The sequence below is a fragment of the Gouania willdenowi genome, chromosome 16 (assembly GCF_900634775.1).
Source record: "Gouania willdenowi chromosome 16, fGouWil2.1, whole genome shotgun sequence".
Classification (NCBI taxonomy): domain Eukaryota; kingdom Metazoa; phylum Chordata; class Actinopteri; order Blenniiformes; family Gobiesocidae; genus Gouania; species Gouania willdenowi.
In genome coordinates this window covers 38,041,502-38,063,395 of record NC_041059.1, presented here as the reverse complement: position 1 = coordinate 38,063,395, position 21,894 = coordinate 38,041,502, and the positions used below count along the sequence as shown (strand labels likewise).

The 21,894-nt window shown below is 36.7% G+C and overlaps 1 protein-coding gene across 3 annotated transcripts; it reads right to left on the bottom strand.

The window, feature by feature from the left end:
• Window positions 1-117: 117 nt before the first annotated feature.
• On the bottom strand, window positions 118-21,595 carry LOC114477611 (beta-1,4-galactosyltransferase 3-like). 3 transcript variants are annotated; one of them, XM_028470031.1, is made up of 7 exons: window positions 21,318-21,595; window positions 20,096-20,424; window positions 12,846-13,081; window positions 11,063-11,190; window positions 2,435-2,557; window positions 2,197-2,301; window positions 118-345 (listed from the first exon to the last, which is right to left on the bottom strand). In XM_028470031.1, the coding sequence occupies exons 2-7, from the start codon at window positions 20,373-20,375 to the stop codon at window positions 147-149; spliced, it is 1,071 nt and encodes a 356-aa protein (XP_028325832.1). In that variant the 5' UTR covers window positions 20,376-20,424; window positions 21,318-21,595; the 3' UTR covers window positions 118-146. The 3 variants fall into 3 exon arrangements, with proteins under 3 accessions (XP_028325832.1, XP_028325831.1, XP_028325833.1); XM_028470030.1 differs by having other exon boundaries at window positions 11,003-11,190; window positions 21,318-21,592; XM_028470032.1 differs by lacking the exon at window positions 2,435-2,557 and having other exon boundaries at window positions 11,003-11,190; window positions 21,318-21,594.
• Window positions 21,596-21,894: the final 299 nt, after the last annotated feature.

The window sequence follows — 21,894 nt, the reverse complement described above, 5'->3', positions numbered from 1 at the left end:
GCTGTTAAAAGATTGCACTTCTTGTAGTGTTAACCTTCGACAGCATGTGCAGACAAGGTAAAAAAAAAAAAAAAAAAAGAAGCTTCAGGAGTACAGTCACTATTTACACAAACATGATATATTTGATCCACTTTGTGATTTTATTTCTATCCATGATGTTGGATCTGGTCCGCCATGGTGGCAGCTTTAGGCGGCGGAGGAGGAGGAGGGAGTCCGGCCTTTGTGCCGACGTCCACGGTGATGTTGGTGTAGAGAGGATGATATTCCCGGGAGATGACTCGAGATTCCACAGTGTTCATCCCGTCCTCTTTCCACGTCTGACTCGTCTTACTCAACATATTGAACCTGGAACAGAGAAGTTTATGTTGGAAAAGGCATCCTACCGTACTACTCATACTAATGTACTACTCATACTAATGTACTACTCATACTAATGTACTACTCATACTAATGTACTACTCATACTGATGTACTACTCATACTAATGTACTACTCATACTAACGTACTACTCATAATAATGTACTACTCATACTAATGTACTACTCATACTAATGTACTACTCATACTAATGTATTACTCATACTAACGTACTACTCATACTAACTTAGTAGTCATACTAAAGTACTACACATACTTAGTACTCATACTAACTTAATACTCATAGTAGCGTATTACTCATATTAACGTACTACATACTAGCATACTACTCACACGAATGCACTACACTACTGTACTGCTCATACTAATGTACTACTCATACTAACGTACTACACACTACTGTACTTCTCATACTAATACACTACACACAACCGTAGTATTCACGCTAACGTACTACTCATACTAAGGATGACATCAAAATTAATATGTAGCGCGTTCATATTAGATGGTATAAAAAGATTAAATAGGTGAGAAATACTCAGATAAATACTATATGGTGACATTTTTTAAGTGTGCACGGTGGGCACACTAGTCATACTCAACCATCCCATGATGCATTGCAAGCGGAATGGCTTCAAGCTTAAAGTCAAACATCTTCTTTTCAAAATAAAAGCATCTCTTCTTGTCTTCCATTTATTTTTTAACGCTTTTGTAAATAGGGATCCTGTTTTAAAGAACATTTTGTCAGTAGCACAATGGAGAGTCTCTGAAAATCTCTGAAATGTCAGCATGAAATGTGTTTCTGTAGGTTTTATGGATCAAATGAGTACATATTATTCTACTCGGTCACTTTCTCACTTAAAATGTTTTATGAACTTTCAAAGGTGGAGAATCAACAGAGTTATTTAGCCTCAGTGTGCTTTAGGTTTTTGTCGAATATTTGAAATGCATCCTGGGAAATTTGGATGTTTACTTACTTACAGCGGGAACGCTCATCATCCTAATAATATAGTGTAGTGCCATCAGTCAGTTAGGCCTGCACATTTTAAGTCTATAATTTTGAGTCAAATACAACAATGATTTACGTTTAATTTAAATAACATTTTCGTTTTTATAACATTAATGTAATTAAGAATAACTTTCTAAAGAACTTTTCTGTTATTACCGAGGTGGAACTAATGTTCTGTGTGCAGTTGGGGGTGGGACATTTTTGTGAGTTATGTTCTTTACCTAGCCACTGGAAGCAGAACACACACGAGGCAAAGAGCACATGAAAGATTCATCTCAGGAAGATGTTTGAGTGATTCTGTGCATCAGTGAAGACTCCTACAGTTGTGAAGTTAATTTTACCCCCTTTGGTTAATGTGGCCAATGAGGTAAATTGTTTGCATTTTTTGTTGTTTCTATATTATAACCTACTTGTAACTAATTGGTAATAAGTTTATGTTTAAGATAATAAGCTAATAGCTGAGCTAATGACTTTCATGACAACACGATTCACATGACAGTTGCAATTAATGTTATCAAGCTACATTGTGTGAATATGTTGATTTGTGTTTGTGATACAGTATGTTTTTGATGATTATTCTCTATAAGAATGCTCTCTCATTTTATTATTTGTGTATTTTGTTTAGTTATCACGGCATGATTGATGCATGAAGATGTTAATAAATGCCTGTAGCTCAAAGGACACCTTGGTTTCGTGATTTCAACTGGAGGGGAGTAACATATAGTAAACAGTATATCATCGAGTGTGTAGTACGTTGGTATACGTTTGACACTAGCAGCGTTTTCTCATCATACAGGAAGTGAGTCACCTCTTTGTGTTGGCATTGTTTCCTTTGTCCAGCTTGTGTTTGATCATTTTGTAGCGTCCTACCTTCAAAGACGGACGACTGATGGACATCCCAGCCAGAGAGACTCTGTGGAGACACACACAGGACCATGCTGGTCATGTTGTTAAACATCAGTTGTTTCCTTATTGTGTGACTGTAAGTGATCTGATCAGAGGTCATAGTGTGATGGCTAATCAATGTGTGTGTGTGTGTGTCTGACCTGTCTCCGATGTCATCGTCCTCGCCCCCCCACCCCCAGTAGTTGTTGGGGAATCCGTTCATCTTCAGGTAATGCAGCGGACTCAGCGCGGTCACGCCTCCAAAGACCTGATTGTACGGAAGCCTGAGAAGGTCAAAAAGGTTCTTCAGCTGAAGGTTTGACCAGCTCTAACCACCAGGGGGCACATGTTACATAGTTGACGTGCTCTAAATCAGGGGTTCCCAAACTTTTTGTGCCCAAGGCTCACCAAAGGACAAGTAAAAATCTGAAGGCACACCTATTGTGACGGGCAACCGTACAAGAAAGCACTCCAATTTCCCTCTCGCTGTTTTTATGTTTTGATGTTGTCCTACAGCCTTTGTCACAGTCTTGTAAATCTCGCCTGCGCAACCGCGGGAACAGCAAAATACTGATTGCATTCTCTCTCTCTTTTTTTATATTGTTTTTTTTTTAAAGAATTGTTGTCAGGTATAGAGTTTGCCCCTGTATTATGAAATGAGTGCATACGAATTAGTAAATGAAAATATAATTATTTTTGTGTAGTTGTATATTGCAGTATAAATGTATATTTTAAACTTTTTTTTGAATTAAATCAATGCAGGTAAGTAATCTGTAAAATTAGGCATTAACCAAACAGAAAACTAGGTCTACTTTCATAACCTGAAACCTTTTTCCTTATGTTTATATCAAATGTAACAATTTCTTAATAGAAATACTTTTATATTATACTATTTTCATACATAAATTAAATATTTTCACTCTGAATTTTATTAAAAAGATATTTGCTATATTTTAAATACTAACTTATTTTAGCCCTTAAATACATAAACAAGTTTAAACACATTTTAAACAATTTTCCTCTTCTCATATTAACAACTTCATTAACAGCAAATTAATTGAGCAAATTAATTATACAATGATGAGATCACATTTCAGGCTGATCGCCGGAACAGTATGGTTGTCACAAAATCCCAAGGCACACCAGTGTGCCACGGCCCACCATTTTGGAACCACTGCTCTATATGATCCAGGTTACATGTTGGTGCTTCACTTGTGATGGTGATCATTATAACTAGTTACGCATCACTGCACATTAGTTAATACTTTTTATTCGGTCACAATCCAATAAAACCAATCATTTTTGCAACATTACTAAAAAAATGTTATTTAAAGCAGGGATTCTCAACTGGTGGTTCGGGACCCAAAAGTGGGTCGCGGACCTGTACTGGGTGGGTCGGGAACAGCTGGTCAAAAAGAAATAAATATTTAAAGTCTCTCAGGTTGGGTTGGACTTGTCTTTTATTTTGAAATAAACTTTTCTTTTGACAGGCCTGTTGTGAAATGCTTGTTGCACAGGCAAATATATAAATTTATGTTTAAAAAAAAAAAGATTCTATAGATTAGTAAGATTAAATTTGGTTAATTGAATTGTTAAAAAAAAAAAGAAAAAAAAAGTGGGTCGCGATTTAATGACGGTGACAAAATTGGGTCGCAGGGTGAGACCAGTTGAGAACCACTGCTTTAAAGAGTACCTGGAGTAGAAATGTATATATATATATAAGGTTTAATGTATTAGCAATAAACAAAATATGTACACCGTTTTATTAAACAAAACACATTAAAATGACTTTTTAGAAGTATTTTATACCTTGGAGAGGTAAACTATGGGGAGCCGCCATCTTGGACAGAATATGACGCAAATTTGTTGCTCAATGTTAGCTGTTGCTGGACAACAGTTGTTCGTCAGTCCAGTTTCTGAACAATGGTTGCTATAACAGCAAGAGAAAAATCCTACAGAAACATTTTTTTTGTCTCTAAACCAAATAATGACACTATGTCAAAGGTATCCAGACGTTGGCTTCATAATATAAATACAGAATACACACGTTTATGTTCAGACCAAATTTGGTGGTATGTGAGGACCACTTCAAGCCAAGCTGCTATGAGAGGGACCTGGGGGCAAAGCTAATAGGCTAAGCTAATGGGTACAAAGCCAAAGTTATGTCTAACATCAGACTCGGCCCGACAGAATTCCTTCACAGAAAGTCCTTCCATGCAGCTTGTAAATGTACTTATTCAGAGCACTACTACGTTTCTTCTTACAGGGGATACTATAGGTCATAGGTGGGCAAACTACGGCCCACGGGCCACATCCAGTCCATTGGTCTTTTTAATCCGGCCCGCCGAAGCCAAAATAAACAATTAAAACACAAAATGAACCGTCTTACTCCGTCATTTATCTCAACGCCCGTGGGAACCAAATGTTCTCCGCTTACGCCCGCCCTTTTCCAGCCTCCCAGCCAATCAACACACAGAACACATGTAAGCAAAGATGAACATTGGCAGAGAAAGCTGCACGTAACAATTTTTTTATTTATTTATTTATTCAGTTCATTTCCGACATGGTTGCAATCACAGAAATTCATTTTGACATTCAGAGCAGAATCACATTATTTTTATTTTATTTATTTATTTATTTTTGTCCTTTTGCATGCCGGAAAGGGCGACGGAAAAAAGCATTATGCTTATCCAGATCCGTCCCCTGATTTGAACACAGATAATTTTACATCAAACCTCGTTTCTTCCCTTGTCAAACATTCTCATCTTCTTCATAAATTTCATCATTAACGTTTTTTTTTTTTTTTGTCCTTTTTTATGTGATGTGTTCTCGTCTGCAGTCATTGTTCCTGTTGTTACTCCTCTTCACTGTCCTTTTTCTCCGTATCTCCTCGAGCTTTCTTTTCCAGTCGTTGTTTACGTTCCTCCAACACTCCAAACGAAAAGTTCTTCTTCTTTCGGAGAACCTTCATATCCTCTGAGAGTCGCCTCAGCTTACGATCCATCAGAAAGGCACATGCACATACACATACCCACGTTATTAGCAGGCCAAAGATCATGACCCCTAGCAGATAGATGTCCTCCACATCTTCCACTATCAACTGGGAGAGACAGAGCATCAGGCTTCTCCCTCGTGCATCCGTGGCATATCCACTTGGGTATGTGTCCTTTGGACACGCTGGTTCGTGCTGTAGCAATTGCCTCGTCGTGAAGATTTTGTCAATGGCGCTCAATGACCAGTTGATGAGTTCCATGTCGTTGCTGTAGAGTTCGATGAAGAGTTGACTTGAGATCTGTATGTGTGTAGAAATGTCCTCCGTGTTTTCTCCTTAAATCCTTTCAGATTTATGGATTGTTGTGTCTCTGCGTCAAGGCTATTCCAGAGGTTCATGGCTCTATACACAGTACTATGTTTGCCAACGTTCGATTTAACCCTGTCTGGTCTGAACACATTATTATGTCTGAAGTCGTAGGAATTTTGATTGTATGTGAAACGTTTTTGTATTTGATGTGGTAGTTTTTTAGATGAAGCCCTAAATGCGTGTATTTGTGTGTTGTAGTGTATTATTTCTTGCAGTTTTAGGTATTTTGCCTCCACAAATAATTTGTTTGTGTGTGCGTTGTGTGGTGCTTTATGTAAAGTTCTTATAGCTTTTTTTTGTTGTTTAAATAGTGGTTCAAGATACGTTTTGTAGTTATTTCCCCATATTTCGGAGCAGTAATTTAAGTGCGATGCTATGAGTGAAGAATAGATTGTTTTAAGTGATTTGGTATGTAGGATTTGTTGAAGCTTCCATAGGATGTAACTGCTTTTGGCAACTTTGTTTTTAACTATTTGTATATGTTTTTTCCAGGTCAGCTTCTCGTCCATTTTTCTCTTTCCAAATTTGATGAATTTTGTTTTACTAACGTTTAGGGCTAGTTTATTTACATCTAACCATGTTTTAATTTTCTTCATTTGTTGACTCTATTAGAGTTTTAATGTCTTTACCTGAGCATAGAATGGTTGTGTCATCTGCAAACAACGTTAGTTTGAGGCAATTTGTGACTTTGAAAATGTCGTTTATATATAAAATGAACAGTTTTGGCCCTAAAATTGAACCCTGTGGAACACCACATTGTATGGTTTGGCATTTTGATGTGTGTTCTTCAAAGTCAACATATTGTCTCCTGTTTGTCATATAGCTTTTAATCCATTTTAGGGCGTTGTAGTGTATTCCGTAATTTTGAAGTTTTTCTTCTAGAATATCATGATTAATTGTGTCAAAGGCTTTTTTTAGGTCCAGAAAAATTCCGAATACAAATTGTTTTTTTTCTAATGCTTCTCTTATATTCTCCGTGATGTCAATTATAGCCATTGCTGTTGAACGTCCTTTTCTAAATCCATATTGTCCTTCATGTAGTATATTATTGTCTTCTATAAATTTGTCAAGTCTGTTCATAAACAGTTTTTCCAGAATTTTTGATAATTGTGGTAATATTGATATAGGTCGATAATTAGTAAAATTACATTTTTCTCCACCTTTGTAAATCGGTCTGATTTTTGCAATTTTCATTTTTTCTGGGAAAACACCATTCTTGAATGATAGATTGCTTATATGTGTTTATGGCGGGGTTATTTCAGCTGTTATGGTTTTTATTAAAGTCATAGTTAGATTATTAACGTCTCTGGATTTTTTTGAGGTACAAGTTGTGATTATTCTGTCCACCTCTGCTTCTGTTTCTTCTTCAAGTACAAGGTACTTATCAATGTCTTTCTTCTCATTGTCAAAATGGTTCCATTTAAATGTTGGGTGTTTATTAATCCCTTTCTCTATGTCTTTTCCAGTATTTATGAAAAAACTGTTGAGTTCTTGTGCTATTATGTTTTTATTGTATTCTTTTACATTGTTTATTATAAAGTGGTCTGTATCTTTTTCTGTGCTTTTGCGCATGGTTATGTTGTTTATAATTTCCCACAATTTTTTGTTTTTGTTTTTATTCTCTTTTAATTGTTTTTCATAGTATTCTCTTTTTTTTTCTCTTAGTAAATTATTGACTTTGTTTCTGTATTTTTTATAACGTATTTCTGCTTTTAATGTTTTTTCTGTTATATATTTTTTATATAGTATGTTTTTCTTTTTGCATACGTTGGCTATTTTCTTATTAATCCATGGTACTTTGTTAGTTCTACTTTTGATTGTTATTTGTTTCAAAGGGCAGCATTTATCGTAAATTGTCATTATTGTGTCTGTAAATGTGTCATATGCTACGTTCACATCATCTTCCTTGAAAATACTCTCCCAATGATGCCTTCACGGCCATGGGAAACCACAACACTCGTTGAATAAACTACATGTGGAACATTAGGACTCAGTCTGTTACAATATCATAATTATGACTGCATTCCTTTGACTTAGTCCTGTGATGCCTGACATCCTACTGGGTATGGACAGAAAATGTAAGATGAGGAAGAAAGCAGAGTAAGATTGGTCACCGCCAAAACACACCCACAAAGAAGAAGAAAAAGAAGCGGCAGAAGAACTTACTCATGGTAGAAGCGGAAACTTGGATATCTGGCCAGATAAACAGTTCTTCCACGTTGGATAATCAAAGTAAGTTCTTTGTTGATGTTTTGTTGCGGGATCACGTGGTGTCGTGTGAATACACCTGGCTCACAAGGCAGAGTAGCGCCTTGTGAGCCAGGTGGAGATTGACGGAGCAAAACCGCGTTGCTAACACAGCGATACACATCTACAACAATGAGTGGCCCAAAGAAAAGAAGAGTCGACAGTGAGAGCTGAGTGTTTAATAATGAATGGACAAGTAAATACTTTTCACTGAAGTCCAGTCAAAGGCTGTATGCCTTATTATTTGCAAAGAAACTGTTGCAGTTTTAAAGGAATAAAACATCCACCGTCACTTTTCCTCCAAACGTGCTGCTAATTATGCTAATAACCATTATTAACAAATTATGTTGGAGGGTTTTTTCATGCAAATACTTTTTATTTAACTGAGCTACTTTTACACACACACACACACACACACACATATATATATATATATATATATATATATGTGTGTGTGTGTGTGTATGTGAACTTTCAAGTCCCACATGTGCCCATTGCCCCCAAATAATTCTGACAAATAACACATGTTAAAATATGTTGAACCAACAGGGAACAAGTAATATAACATTTCATAATAAATCAAAAACTAAATTAAACTCATTATCTGAATTAAAAAAAACAAAAAACAAATGTAAAAAGTGCAGTAGAAAAACAAAAAACAAAAACAAAAATAAATAAATTCAGTACAAGTATGAAATGAACTAACAGGGAACAAGTATCATCATGTTTCATAATAAAAGTACATTTCATAAATAAATCAAAACTGAAAAACTAAATGACATTATTTACCTGCATAAAAAAACAAATGTAAAAGTACAGCAGTCCAAATATTCAGGAAACAACATAACTTTGTTTGCAATATGTGCCAAAAAGCTTAAGAAAACAAAAAAGTAAATAAATGTTTTAAATCAGATATTAAAAGTTTGTTTCTGGTTCCGCTCCACTTCACATGCTGACGTAAATCATTATGTTTGCATTTTAGTTCCAAGTTACATTTTGATCCCAGTCACGTATCTAATGCAGTCTTAATTGAATGTTCTTTTAATTTCTGATACATTTTAGGATTCTAAATTTGCCTAGTAATGATTTTTATTGTCAATGAAGAAAGTGTTTTTAAGAAGATTGACATGAAACTGAAAATTTCATTCTGTCATGTCTCCATTCTCTACCACACGTTGAGAAGCACTGCTCTACTAACAGACCTGTCTCTCCTTAAATGTACAAACCTTTCTTTAGAATTGGGGATCAATTTGGGTGAAAGTTGCAAATCTGTAACGCATATGGTTGATTTGTTATGAAATTTTATAAATTTGAACTTTAGACAAGAAGAAGAAGAATGTATGTATGCATCGGGTGCTGACCCAGCCCGTCTGTCAATTTTTAAAAGTCCATGTGGCACCTGAGCCAAAAAGTTTGCTCACCCCTGCTATAGGTGGTGTCATGGCACTAACCACATTCCCACCAGATTGTTCCCTCTTATTTCCTTGTGGCTAAATGATGAACTGGAGGACATACTGGTTTGTTAGGGCGCTGTCAGGCGTTGATCATCAGAGGTAGTGGAGCATCATCCCGTCATTGAACAAATATCCTTTCACGCAGCTTTCATCGCAGTTGCTAGCCATATTTTTGCACTTCCAACACCTCACTACTCAGCCATGGCTCGTTTCCGCTGGTAACAACATCTCTGTCTCTTAGGCTAATTCTGATGCTGAGTGGGTGCAGGGAGGCCATCAAGAAGCCGTAAGTTGCTGAGAAAGGTGATATTTAATCCTCTCCTATCATACAATCTGGATGCTGCACTTTATCACTGAAATAGTGGTGACACACTGCTGCTTAGCTCCAAGAGCTAACAGAAAAACTACACTTTGCACAATGTAAACAGACCTGTTATGTCTCTACCTCCCACAATGCACCATTTCTTTAAAGCGACAGGCCATGCCCATCAAAGAAAGTGCATCACATCTTGTCTAAAATGGCGGCTCTGCATAGTTTATGATCCAAGGTATAAAATCATTCTAAGAAGTCATTTTAATGTGTTTTTTTTATTTTTTTATTTTATTAAAAGGTACCATTTTCTTATTTTTTTTAAATCATAATAATTAAAATATACAATAATGCAAAAAAAAAAAAAATCCCCTTAACACCCCATACAATATCAATCAATCAATCAATCAATCAATCAATCAATCAATCAATCAATCTTTTATTTGTATAGCGCCAAATCATAACCAATGGTATCTTGTGGTTGGTAGATGGTTCCAGAGAAGTGGGGCCTGATAACTGAAAGCTCTTCCTCCTATACTACTTCTAGAGACAAATGGAACAACGAGTAGTCCAGCATTTTGAGAGCGTAGTGTTCTGGGGGGATTGTATGGCACTACAAGCTCCTTGAGATAGACTGGTGCCTGTCCATTTAGGGCTTTATAAGTGAGAAGAAGAATCTTGAATTCTATTCTATGTTTTATGGGAAGCCAATGCAGAGAGGCTAATACAGGAGTAATGTGATCTCTTCTCCTAGTTTTAGTCAGTACACGTGCTGCAGCATTTTGAACCAGCTGAAGTGTCTTAAGCGACTTGCTCAGGCAGCCTGCTAAAAGAGAATTACAATAATCCAGTCTAGAGGTAACAAAAGCATGGACTAGTTTTATATCTTGTCCAAAAAGGAGTAGAAAGAAGAAATGTTTTTCATGTCCTTGTTACAACAATTTTGTCCATAACATAACTTTAATGAAAACTAAGTTTGTTTTGCTCTGCAATGTTGGTGCATAAAAAGGAAGATAACCCTTTATAAAAAATATATATATAATTTATTAATGAAATGTTTAGAGACAAGATGTTGCATCTCATTGAAAGGCAAATATGATCTTACTTGAGAGAAAGAAAAGAAAACAGGGTTCTCATCAGAATATACCATAATGTCTCAGCTCGTCCAGGTCGCTGTTATTTCTGAGGAATAGGATCCCATTGCAAGAAGAAAGCTCCCCGTGTTCCCTCACCCCGTGTGTCCATAATCACATATTTTATAGTCAGAGAGGAGGAAGAGAAAGAGGATGAGGAGGAGGAAGAACAAGGATGGGAGGGGTAGGGGACCTGTGTGTGTGTGTGTGTGCGTGAGACGTACTCGTATCCAAACTTGTCAATGGCAACGGAGACGTGCTTGGGGTTTGCGTCACACACGTACGTGTTTCTGTTGTCCTCAGGAATCAGATCCACGTCGTGGAAGAACAGACAGTCCCAGTCCTCGTCCTTCATCGCCTCCCGGAAACCCACGTTCATCAGCTTAGCTTTGTTATAAGTGTAGTTTCCAGCCTAACACACACACACACACACACACACACACACACACACACACACACACACACACACACACACACACACACACACACACACACACACACACACACACACACACACACACAGTGTTTCTCTACTTTGATCCTCAAGCTCTTTCAAAATTAATACGCATCTTCTAAATTAGGAACTTTCCATTTAAAAAAAAAAAAGAAATTGATTATAATAACGGATCAATAATTACTAGAATTAAACCACACAAATTTCGTTCTTGTGTGTGGTTCAGTTTAGTTAAATGAATTAAATCCCTGAATAAACCATGATTAAAGGCATTTCACAGACCAACCACCAGGGGGAGTTGTGCACAGACATATGAAGCAATTAAACACGACACAAAAAGGATTGAATAAGTCTTTTCACGTTCGGAAATCTCATTTGTCCTATTAATAAGAATAATAATAATACATTTTACTGGTAAGGGCTTTTCAAAAACTGCGAGGGACTGGCGTCCTGTCTAGGGTGTACCTCAACCCAAGGCCCAATGAGAGCCGGAGATTGGGACTGCCTCGCTTCCACACTGCTGCTGAGCTGCTTTCATAGGTTTTTAAAAGTGCTCGGATCGGCTGAAATCAGCATCAGTGGAAAACCCTGAACACCTCCTTGAGTCTGAATATGTGTAATATTAATAATATAAACACGATCAAAACACTAACGATCTCTGGAATAACATTACAAACGCTGTTAGGTTGGAAACATCAACAGAGTGAACGAGCAGATTAATGAATGTAATTTCTTATTAATAATAAATTGATTAATAAATATGTGACCTGGTGGATGACGTAGAAGCAGATTAATTTATGTACTTTATTATCAATAATAAATTGATTCATAAATATGTGACCTGGTGGATGACGTAGAAGCAGATTAATTAATGTAATTTCTTATTGATAATAAATTGATTAATAAATATGTGACCTGGTGGATGACGTAGAAGCAGATTAATTAATGTAATTTCTTATTAATAATAAATTGATTAATAAATATGTGACCTGGTGGATGATGTAGAAGCAGATTAATGAATGTAATTTCTTATTAATAATAAATTGATTAATAAATAAATGGCCAAACCAGCCTGTCATTGCCCGATCCCGTTAGATCTCGGAAGCTAAGCACGTCTGGGCCTGGTTAGTAGTTGGATGGGAGAACACTGAGAATTCCAGGTGCCACAGTGGGGTGGCAGTCACCCAGTGGGATCTGTCATTGTGCCCTTGGGCAAGGCACTTCACCTACATTGCCTAGTATGAATGTAGTGTGTGAGTGAGTGTTGGTGGTGGTCGGAGGGGCCGATGGCGCACTATGGCAGCCTCACTTCTGTCAGTCTGCCCCAGGGCAGCTGTGGCTACAATAGTAGTTTACCACCACTAAGTGGGGAGTGAAAGAATAATACCTTAATTCTGTAAAGCGACTTTGAGTGTCTATGATAAAGCGCTATATAAAATTGATGCATCATTATTAAATATGTGACCTGGTGGATGACGTAGAAGCAGATTAATTAATGTAATTTCTTATTGATAATAAATTGATTAATAAATATGTGACCTGGTGGATGACGTAGAAGCAGATTAATGAATGTAATTTCTTATTAATAATAAATTGATTAATAAATATGTGACCTGGTGGATGACGTAGAAGCCGTAGTTCAGCTGCTGCCGCTGCAGGAACGGGTGGAGGAAGTAGAGCAGGACCTTGAGGTGGTGCTCACGGTCGCGGTGAGGGATGATGATGGCCGTGCGGTGTCTGGCCTCGCAGTCCGGCGGCCTGTAGCGTCCCCCGCGGACCACCAGGGGATTCTTCCTCTGCACCTCCTGCATGGTGAAGTTCGAATGGATTCTGACGTTGATGCGACCGCCTGCAGAGGAACCACAGCCAGGAGATTTGAATCATTCAAATTAAGAGCTTGACACGAGGGCAGAACAAAGGACTGAGTTTAACAGCTGTGAAAAACAAACCTTTAGGAAACAATTCATCACTATTTAGTTCATAAAATACACAGAATGAACCCTTTTTACCCTGAATACATGTTTTCAGTGAGACAATAGAAAAGACAGTTCTTTGACCTTCCATTTTAATCAATAACATTTTTTTATATACTAGGTGACACCAAGATGTATTGACAACACAAAAAATAAGAGAAAAACATACCAAATGATGATGAAAACACAATATGAAAGAAAGAATGCAGAAAAACGTAGAAAAAGGAAAACAAAATAAGAACGACAAATAACACACACAACATTAAAGATAAAAATACTCAAAGAACACACAAACAACAATCCAATTACAAAGCATGACAACAAAAAAACACAAAATCAAAGAAAAGTTCATAAAAAAATGTTGTGTCACCTAATATATTTTTCTCTCATTTTTGTGTGTTTGATCATTGTGTTCTTGTTCTTGGTGTTTTTGTAGATTTTTCTCTTGTTGTCATTGTGTGTTTTTGGTGTTATTTTATCAATTTGTCATTGGTTTTGTGTGTATTTATTGTTGTGTTTTGTAAATGTAATGTTTGTTCTTTGTATTATTTGTCATATTTATCTCCCATAATTTTGACTTTTTTTCCACTTTTTGTGAGTTTTTGTTGTAAATTTTTTTTTTGTATAATTTTGTATTTTTTTTCCTCATTAAAAAATTAAAAGAAACAAAAACATATATTTTTTAATAAAATCAACAATTTATTTCTTAACTTGCATTAAGTTTTTTTAATTAGAAATGCATTTTTTTTAATTCATCGAAAGTACACATTATTGCAAAAAAATAAAAACACATCTACACACACGCACAGTGCTGGGCGATATGGAGAAACTTATGTCATGATATAGGTAGATTTATATCATGATAATATATATCCCAATATATTATTTATTCCTCAAAATTGCATGAATTGAATGGAAAATTGCTATACATTATACATTTTATTATCAATAAAAATAAACGAAAAAAAGAATCCCAAAATAAAAGGTACTACTTCTTTAAGAATCTCCTCAATGAAGGACTATTTGTGACTTTTGCTACATATGGTGTTGTCATGTGTTCTGATTTGTAAATGTGTATGTGGAAATGCCACCAGGGAGCACAAGAACCAACAATAATGGCTACTGCTATCATTTTACACCGTACCTGTAGTGAATTTTACTGGCAAGCTCCATAAGATCATATATGATAGTAGAGGTTTGGTTAAGGTCTATTCTTTAAAAGTCCTTCTAGAGCAGCAGGAGGTAAATTAACGTTCCATTTGTGAGACATGATTGCAGCTATTTTGCTTGGAAGAGTCGTATTAGGTGTAGTGTCACAGTTTGTAACCAGACTTATTGATGATTCTGGTCGCTCCAAAGAGGGTGAAAAAAGTAGCGTTTCACCTCCACATTACATAACATCCATTATCTGCATCTTTGTGGTTCTAAACTAAACACTTAAAGCTCGTGTGCGAGCACGACCTGGCCCAGTGTTAATAATAATAATAATAATAATAATAATAATAATAATAATAATAATAATAATAATAATAATAATAATGGCTTAGATTTATATAGCGTTTTTTCAAGGAGACTCAAAGCACGTACAGAAACCATTATAAATTCACACCAGTCACATCAGTCATACCGGTGGTAGTAAGCTACATTGTAGCCACAGCTGCCCTGGGGAATAATGACAGAAGCGTGGCTGCGGCCCCTCTGACCACCACGAAGATTCATGAGCAATTCATACGAGGCAACGTGGGTAAAGTACCTTGCCCAAGGACACAACGACAATTACTTGAATAAAGCAGGATCGGAAACCCCAACCCTTTGGTTGTTGGACGACTCATGCTACACCTGCCCTTGGTGTGAAATAATGTAGAATTAGGCTGGATCTGACCAGCCCATCAAGGTGGTTGACAATGGGCGTGGCTTCAGGAGCTGATGGTAACTACAGAAGGAGGAGCTACTTCAATCACGTAGACCGGGACCAGTTGCTCCTCTAGCGATCCTCTAAACTAGTATCTAGTAGATACTGCAATTAGCCTGCTAGCTTTGTCGTATTTTAGCTACAGAGTGGGACCAAGACCACACACACCAATAAAGGGTTATATCGTACATTATTAAACATTCATAAACAAATCTCTCTTTCTTAAAGCTAAAGGGAACGCTATGGAGTCTTTTCACGCCTGCTGTGAGACTTTTGAGTTTGTTTGTAATGAATGAGGAGATTCTTCAGGTGAACCTCATCTTAACCTTCTTAATATGTGACTCTTGGTTCCTCTGACACGTTTTTTTCCCATTTCCAAACAACAAAGAGGATCAGGGTTTCCAGTGTCCACCATTTATTTCTAAAGGTCAAAAACGCTAAAAGCGCCTGCAGTGACATTAAAACCAGTCGGACAAAGGCAGGATGACACGTGTGTTCACACAGATCACCAGTGGACCAACACAGCTCAGGGAAACAAACACTGAACACTTGGCTCCAGCCAAATAATAGAAGCAAATAGAGACAAAGTGTCAGGGTGGGACAAGTCAATATTTCTATGACAAAATATTCTTATTTTAAAGCTACTTTTCTGCTCGTCTTTCACACACTCAGCTCTGCAGCTGATTAGGGCAAGCAAATGGAACTGAGACAGCATGGAACATGGAAATGGGAAAACTACATAATTGAGATTTTCTTGGGGGGAGAGAAAAAATCTGATATTTTGTGTTCTCGTTCATGTTACACAATAAATATGAAAACATTTCTGGATCAGATTTGAAAAAAGTCTGATTTGTGCAGAGCCTCAGACTGTGTTAAGTGCATTTCACACCTCCTTCAAATATTTTGTCAGGCCTGATTCCTGCACAATAAGCAGAATAACTGGCTGTGGTTGTTTCCTCCTCCCAGATTCCTTTGCTAGATTTCCAACTGATAAAAGCTTTGACTTAAGCAGGTCCACATATAAGGATTTTCTAAATGTGAAGAGATGTTTTATCTGTTCAGGATTCTCACCAGAATTTTTTCACAGCATAGGGACATTACGTGGTGTGTGAGCGAGCACCATTGGTGTGGACAATTTTGATCTCTGAGTCAAGTTGAGCTAAAGTTGTTTTTTTTAATCTTTGTTCCAGCCTTACTTTAAAGCTAAACGTTATTTGCTGAATTGGTGAAGGTGATGATGAATGTAGTTATAGTTATTCATGCTTGTAAAGGTCCCAGTGTATAAGTCTTTTGAATAAGACTGACTCCAAGATCACACACACGTGATGAACGCACACACACACACACGACGCACAGTAAAGCTTTAATCGGGCCGAAGAAAAAAGAACCTGGCACGAGAGAACACGACCTGAACCTGTCTGACCAGAATGAAGCAGATGTCTCTTTGAGCACAAATATTTCAACAGATGGTGTTCACATCCGTGTGCGCACATATAGAATGATCTGTTGTGAGTTATAAACATGATGAGCAGCTTCATGTACATGCTAAGTCTGGTTGAAGCACACTGTTTATATTGGACGTTAATTGCGGTTACCAAGCAGAGGATGCGCACAGGCAGCATTGGGGGCAGCTAAGTTGCTGCAGGGGTCCTCGGGGTCCACAGGTAAAGACGGGAGCATCTGAGCAAATTGCCTGTAGTAAATAGACGGTGAGGCTGATGTATGTGTTTCTGGGTTATTCAGATTCAAAGTTTAAACAACACGTGCACACCTGGAAGTCCTTTTAGTGTCAAAGTGTGCAACAATTATTACGACGGTACCAATTAAAAAGGAAAAAAAAACAACAAAAAAATACCCCTACCATGATGAAAATGGAGCATGGGGGGCCATCGCTTTGTTAGGTAGCAAAATTACAACATCGGGGGCCCCTACGCTCAACAGCGCTGGCGAGAACCCTGCTGTTACAGATCAACACATGAAGTATGAATAAACAAAATCACACACGTGATCAAACAATGTGATCAAATGCTGCGCTCCAAGCAACTCAGAACTCTGCATTTTCCAACCTCCTAACTGAAAAAGTAACTTTGAACGCCACCTGAAGTTGAAAGAAAATCCCATATTAAAGCAGTCAGCCATGTTTGATTTCAACGTGCTGCTGCTGAACTCAGTTGAACTCAGAAATCGGGAATTTTAACTTGGGAATTGTGGAGTTCCATTGAATGCAGCATTAAGCGTTTCTCAGTCAGCTGCTTCCTGATTGGCTACATTCCGTTCCACGTCACAAATCACATGATTAATGAGACGGGAGTCGTCAGCTTTCCTCACACACACACGAGGAGTTTTGGTCGTAAATATTGAACAAGTTTAATATTTACTAATGTTGACCCGTTTCAGAGCTGATTATTAGGACTAATTCACTCTGAGCTTATATCAGATCACAGGACCATCTGATAGGATCATCTTAGAACAGTGGTTCTCAACCTTTTCAGCCCGTGACCTTTAAAATAAAGGTTCCAGAGAGCGGAGACCCCCACTGTAGCTGAAGGTGGTTGAATAATTATACATGTAAAGACCTAACACCAAACAGGCAGATTTTCCGGATTTGAACAAGTCCGGGCATGTTGTAGGACAAGGACATAACTTTTTTTTTTTATGCCTAAAAAAAAAACACTCTTTTAAATGTCATAGCCACATTTGTCCAGCAAAGGGCGCCACAATCTTTTTTTTTTTATTTTTTTCATTTAAATAGTAAATAATAGATGTTTATTTTCAATAATAAAATTTTTAATAATACAGTTTTAATTAAAAAAAAAAAAACTGCTTAACTGTGTGGGCAGGGAAATGGGCGAGGCTTAGCGATGGGGCAGGGGGAAGTGGGCGGGGCTTAGGGTAATAAATCAAGTTGATTGACATCTTGACACAAAATATCCTTTATCTTTTTTCTCGCTACCTGTCACGGTCACCGTGTTAGACCGAACCCAGGTCTCAAAATGGTCTTTATTTCAAAATGTTGTTTTTATTTATTTAATTATGACTTTTGGGCTTCCATAGAAAAGAGGTTAAAAGTGACAATAATGGGTCAACATATGCGACATCAGGTGGAAAAATGGTGTAAAGGGTTTATAAGTGTCCAAAATGTCTTTAAAGAAAAAATGTGCAGAAAAGGCTTTGAAATTTGAAATGGGAATAATGTAGCAAAAATGCATTAAAAGGAGCCAAAATATGGTCAGAAAAAGTGATGAAAATAGGTTAAACTATGGCAAGTTTGGCGTTGTTGCAGAAAAAGGGTAAAAATAAGCAAAAATCAAATTGCTCAAATTGTTGAAAAAAATATCCTTCGTTTCTTGAAGGCATATCTGGCGACCCCCTCCCAGTGTCTAGCAACCCAAAATGCAGTCCTGACCCTAAGGTTGAGAACCCTATTTTAGAAGACATAAGATAATCTGGAATTTGCCGTCTTTAGACGGGAAGTGGGAAAACAAGAGAAAAACAGCCAGATTATGTACGCTGTTTATTTTAAATAACTAGTACAGTTCCCGTCAAAAGTATGTATTCATATCGTGAGAGCTTAAGTAGAGTTGTCAATTATGGCCAAATGAGTATGTGTTTGAAGGTTGGATGTACAAAGATGTGTACATACTCAGCACTCTGTAGTGTTATAAAGGGGTGTATTTGCAAGTGAAAAGTAAAATAACGTGTGTGATTTCTCTGGTTCAATTTTATGGGACATGTGCATGATCAATGTGTTTGTTTTTTTTACTCTGTTATATTTTTTTTTCCTTTTGGTGTATTTTTCTGTAAGTTTTTTGGAGTCATTGTGTGTATTTTTGTATCTCTCTGTTGTGTTTTTGGGCATTTTTTGTACTATTATTTTTTTTTTTTGCCATTAGAGTGTGATTCTGTAGTCATTTTGTGTATTTTTGTATATGTTTTGGTGTAGTTTTGTGCATTTCTGTTGTCATTTTGTGTATTTTGAGTCATTTTAATTTTTTGTTGTTTGGTGTATTTTTCTGAAATGTATGTTTTTTGGAGTCATTTTGTATATTTTTGTGCATTTTTGTTGTTGTTTTGTGTACTTTTTGTTCCTAATAATATGCATGTTGTTTAGTTTTTTGTTTTATTTTTCCCATTTAGTATATTTTTTTTTTAAAACGCTCAATACCGAGAGGGCCGTAAGCTTAAAACGAACGTTTTGAACATTTTGCAACAGCAAATTACTCCAAAATAACGAATAAACACACTTGGGGTATTTAGAAGTCGTTGACAACGTTTCAGGTCTAACAGACACTGTGTCAGTGAGATATTCGCTCCATACACACTCACGCAGAACATTCTTGCTTTTATAGGTAGATTAGACAGAGTGGTGCCCAATCAGAAAAAAAAACAAATGGTTTGTGTTGACGTTATGTGTACTTTTGATTTCGTGTTGTATATTTTTCAGTTAATTTTGTAGATTTGTAGATTAGATATTTTTTTAAAATACATTTGTGTATATTTGCTGTTTTGTGTATTTAATTGTACTTTTGAAATTATTTTATTTGTTTACAAAATTAGACAGAGTGGCAGATGCCCAATCTTAGCATTAACACAGGAAAAAAAGAGTTTGTGTTTACGTTTTGTGTTTTTGAAGTCATTAATGTGTACTTTTGGTGTTGTGTTGTACATTTTAAGTTATTTTTGTAGATTGGTTGTTGTCTTGTATGTTGTTATTGTTTTTTTAAAATATATTTGTGTATATTTACTGTTGTTTTGTGTATTTTTTTTGTGTTTTTGGAAGCATTTTGTGCATTTACAAAATTAGACAGAGTGGAAGTTGCCCATGTCTGCTATACATAATTACATACACAACAACATCATCTGGAACTCAAAAGTGATGCGTTTAAATCATCTTAAAGAAATTAGCCATCAATCATCATCTGATAATTCTGGTTCTTTTCTGGTCACTTGAACACAAACATGAATAAAGCTCACTGACCAATGAGAGGCGAGGTCTTTGGACAGTAAGGCAGGTTCTCCCCTTGGCTGTGAGCTTTGGACAGACGGGAAAGGTTGGCGTAAACATCTCCTCCATTTGCCACCACTGCCGTAGACGTCTGGTTACGTCCTGTTGGGATGGAAGCGTTGTCTTTCCGTAAGATGGGGATGAAGTACGTGACCCTCTTCTGGTATGCTTCCCTGGAGAGCAGGGCAATGACCACCAGCTGGATGCCCATGAACATGAATAGGTAGATCTTTTTGGACTGGAAGCTGAACATGGCGGTGGTAAAAAGTTCAAACCTTTTACCGGGAAAATCCAACTCACGGCTGGCGAGAGAAAAAAGCCACTTTAATTAAAAAGAAAATATAAGTTGTTCTGTGAGGAAACAAAATAAATACTAATAAAAAAGAAAACTATAATTAAACAAAAATGGATGTCAAAAATAAAAATGTAATTTAAAAAAATAACTAAGATACAATTAAAAGGTAGATACAAGTTGTAGTGACATGGATTATTCTTCTGGCCAGTCCACTTCTGGCCTTCGAACCCTAATAATAAGAAAGCAATTCCAATAGGTTCCTTGTCCCATTCTGGGACTTGGGACCCTAATAAAAACAATTACAATATGTTCCTAAGTCCCATTTTGGGACTTTGGACCATAATAACAAAAGCAATTCCAATAGGTTCCTTGTCCCATTCTAAGACTTGCTCTTAGACACACACTTATTACATTATCATTCATTTCACTTATAAAACAATAAGATAAAAATCCTAGAGACATGAACTAAAACAAAAACTTGTTTCTTCAAGCCTTCATCTTGATCATTTTACAGGTATTTTCTTAACTTTTACTTTTAATTTGTAGGTTTGCAAAATGCGGTTTACATTAATTTTGAACCAGTGTTATGATTGTATATGAGCATATGCGCGGACATGCGCACTACTGGAAAATTAAATTTTTGCTAAAAAAATAATTAATTTTTCTTTATTTTTGTTTTCAAAGTGAACGTACACGTGTTTTGTTTATTGGATTAGGTTAGGGTTAGGGTTAGCGTTAGGTTTAGGTTAGGGTTATAATCTTAGTATGGAGGTAAACTCAGTACGTGACACCAGGACCAGGACACACTCTCTCACTCAGAAACATTGTTTTCTTTTTTGGTTGGGACAAATAACGCAGAAAGGGAACGCGGAGAGAGGAAAACAAAAATTTCAGACTCACCTTCTAGACCCTAGAATTAAGGACTAGCTCCGAAGCCTTCCTGTTCGTTGGTGATGCCAGAAAGATGAAGTGTACAGTCCTACCCTTGACTGTCATTATCTGCATTCATTTTTTAAAATTTTTTTTATATGAGAGATAAAGCACACAAACTGGTTACACTGGTAATCAGTCAGGCAATCTCAGTTGTTGATGCAGGCATACCCTGTCGATGAGCTGGAAATAACTGGTGTGGAGACATACTTGACTTTTGTTTGGCCTGCTTGTTACTCACATTGCGAATGAGCACTTGCCATTTATTGAAATTGCACACCGGGGTGTAACCCCGCCCACAGCCAGAAGTAGGTTGATTGAGGACACAGCTCAATCATTCAACACCCCCACTTGTTCTTAAATTGACCTGGGCACAACACGGTGCATCCTATTTACATATCACAAATATTTCCTGTACAGCACAAAAAAGTCACAAAATTACTGTACGGTACATAACATTTCACAAAGTTTCAAATACCAAATAGGAATATCACATATTTATCAACACTTATTTTAGTCACAGGTTTTCTAAAAACATCTGTCACCA

Coding starts and splice junctions, on each gene's coding strand:
- LOC114477611 (XM_028470030.1), bottom strand. CDS start 20,375: ATGTTCAGCTTCCAGTCCAAAAAGATCTACCTATTCATGTTCATGGGC. Junction 13,082..20,095: donor AAAGACCTCGCCTCTCATTG/GTCAGTGAGCTT, acceptor GTTCCTCTGCAG/GCGGTCGCATCAACGTCAGA. Junction 2,302..2,434: donor GACGATGACATCGGAGACAG/GTCAGACACACA, acceptor GTGTCTCCACAG/AGTCTCTCTGGCTGGGATGT.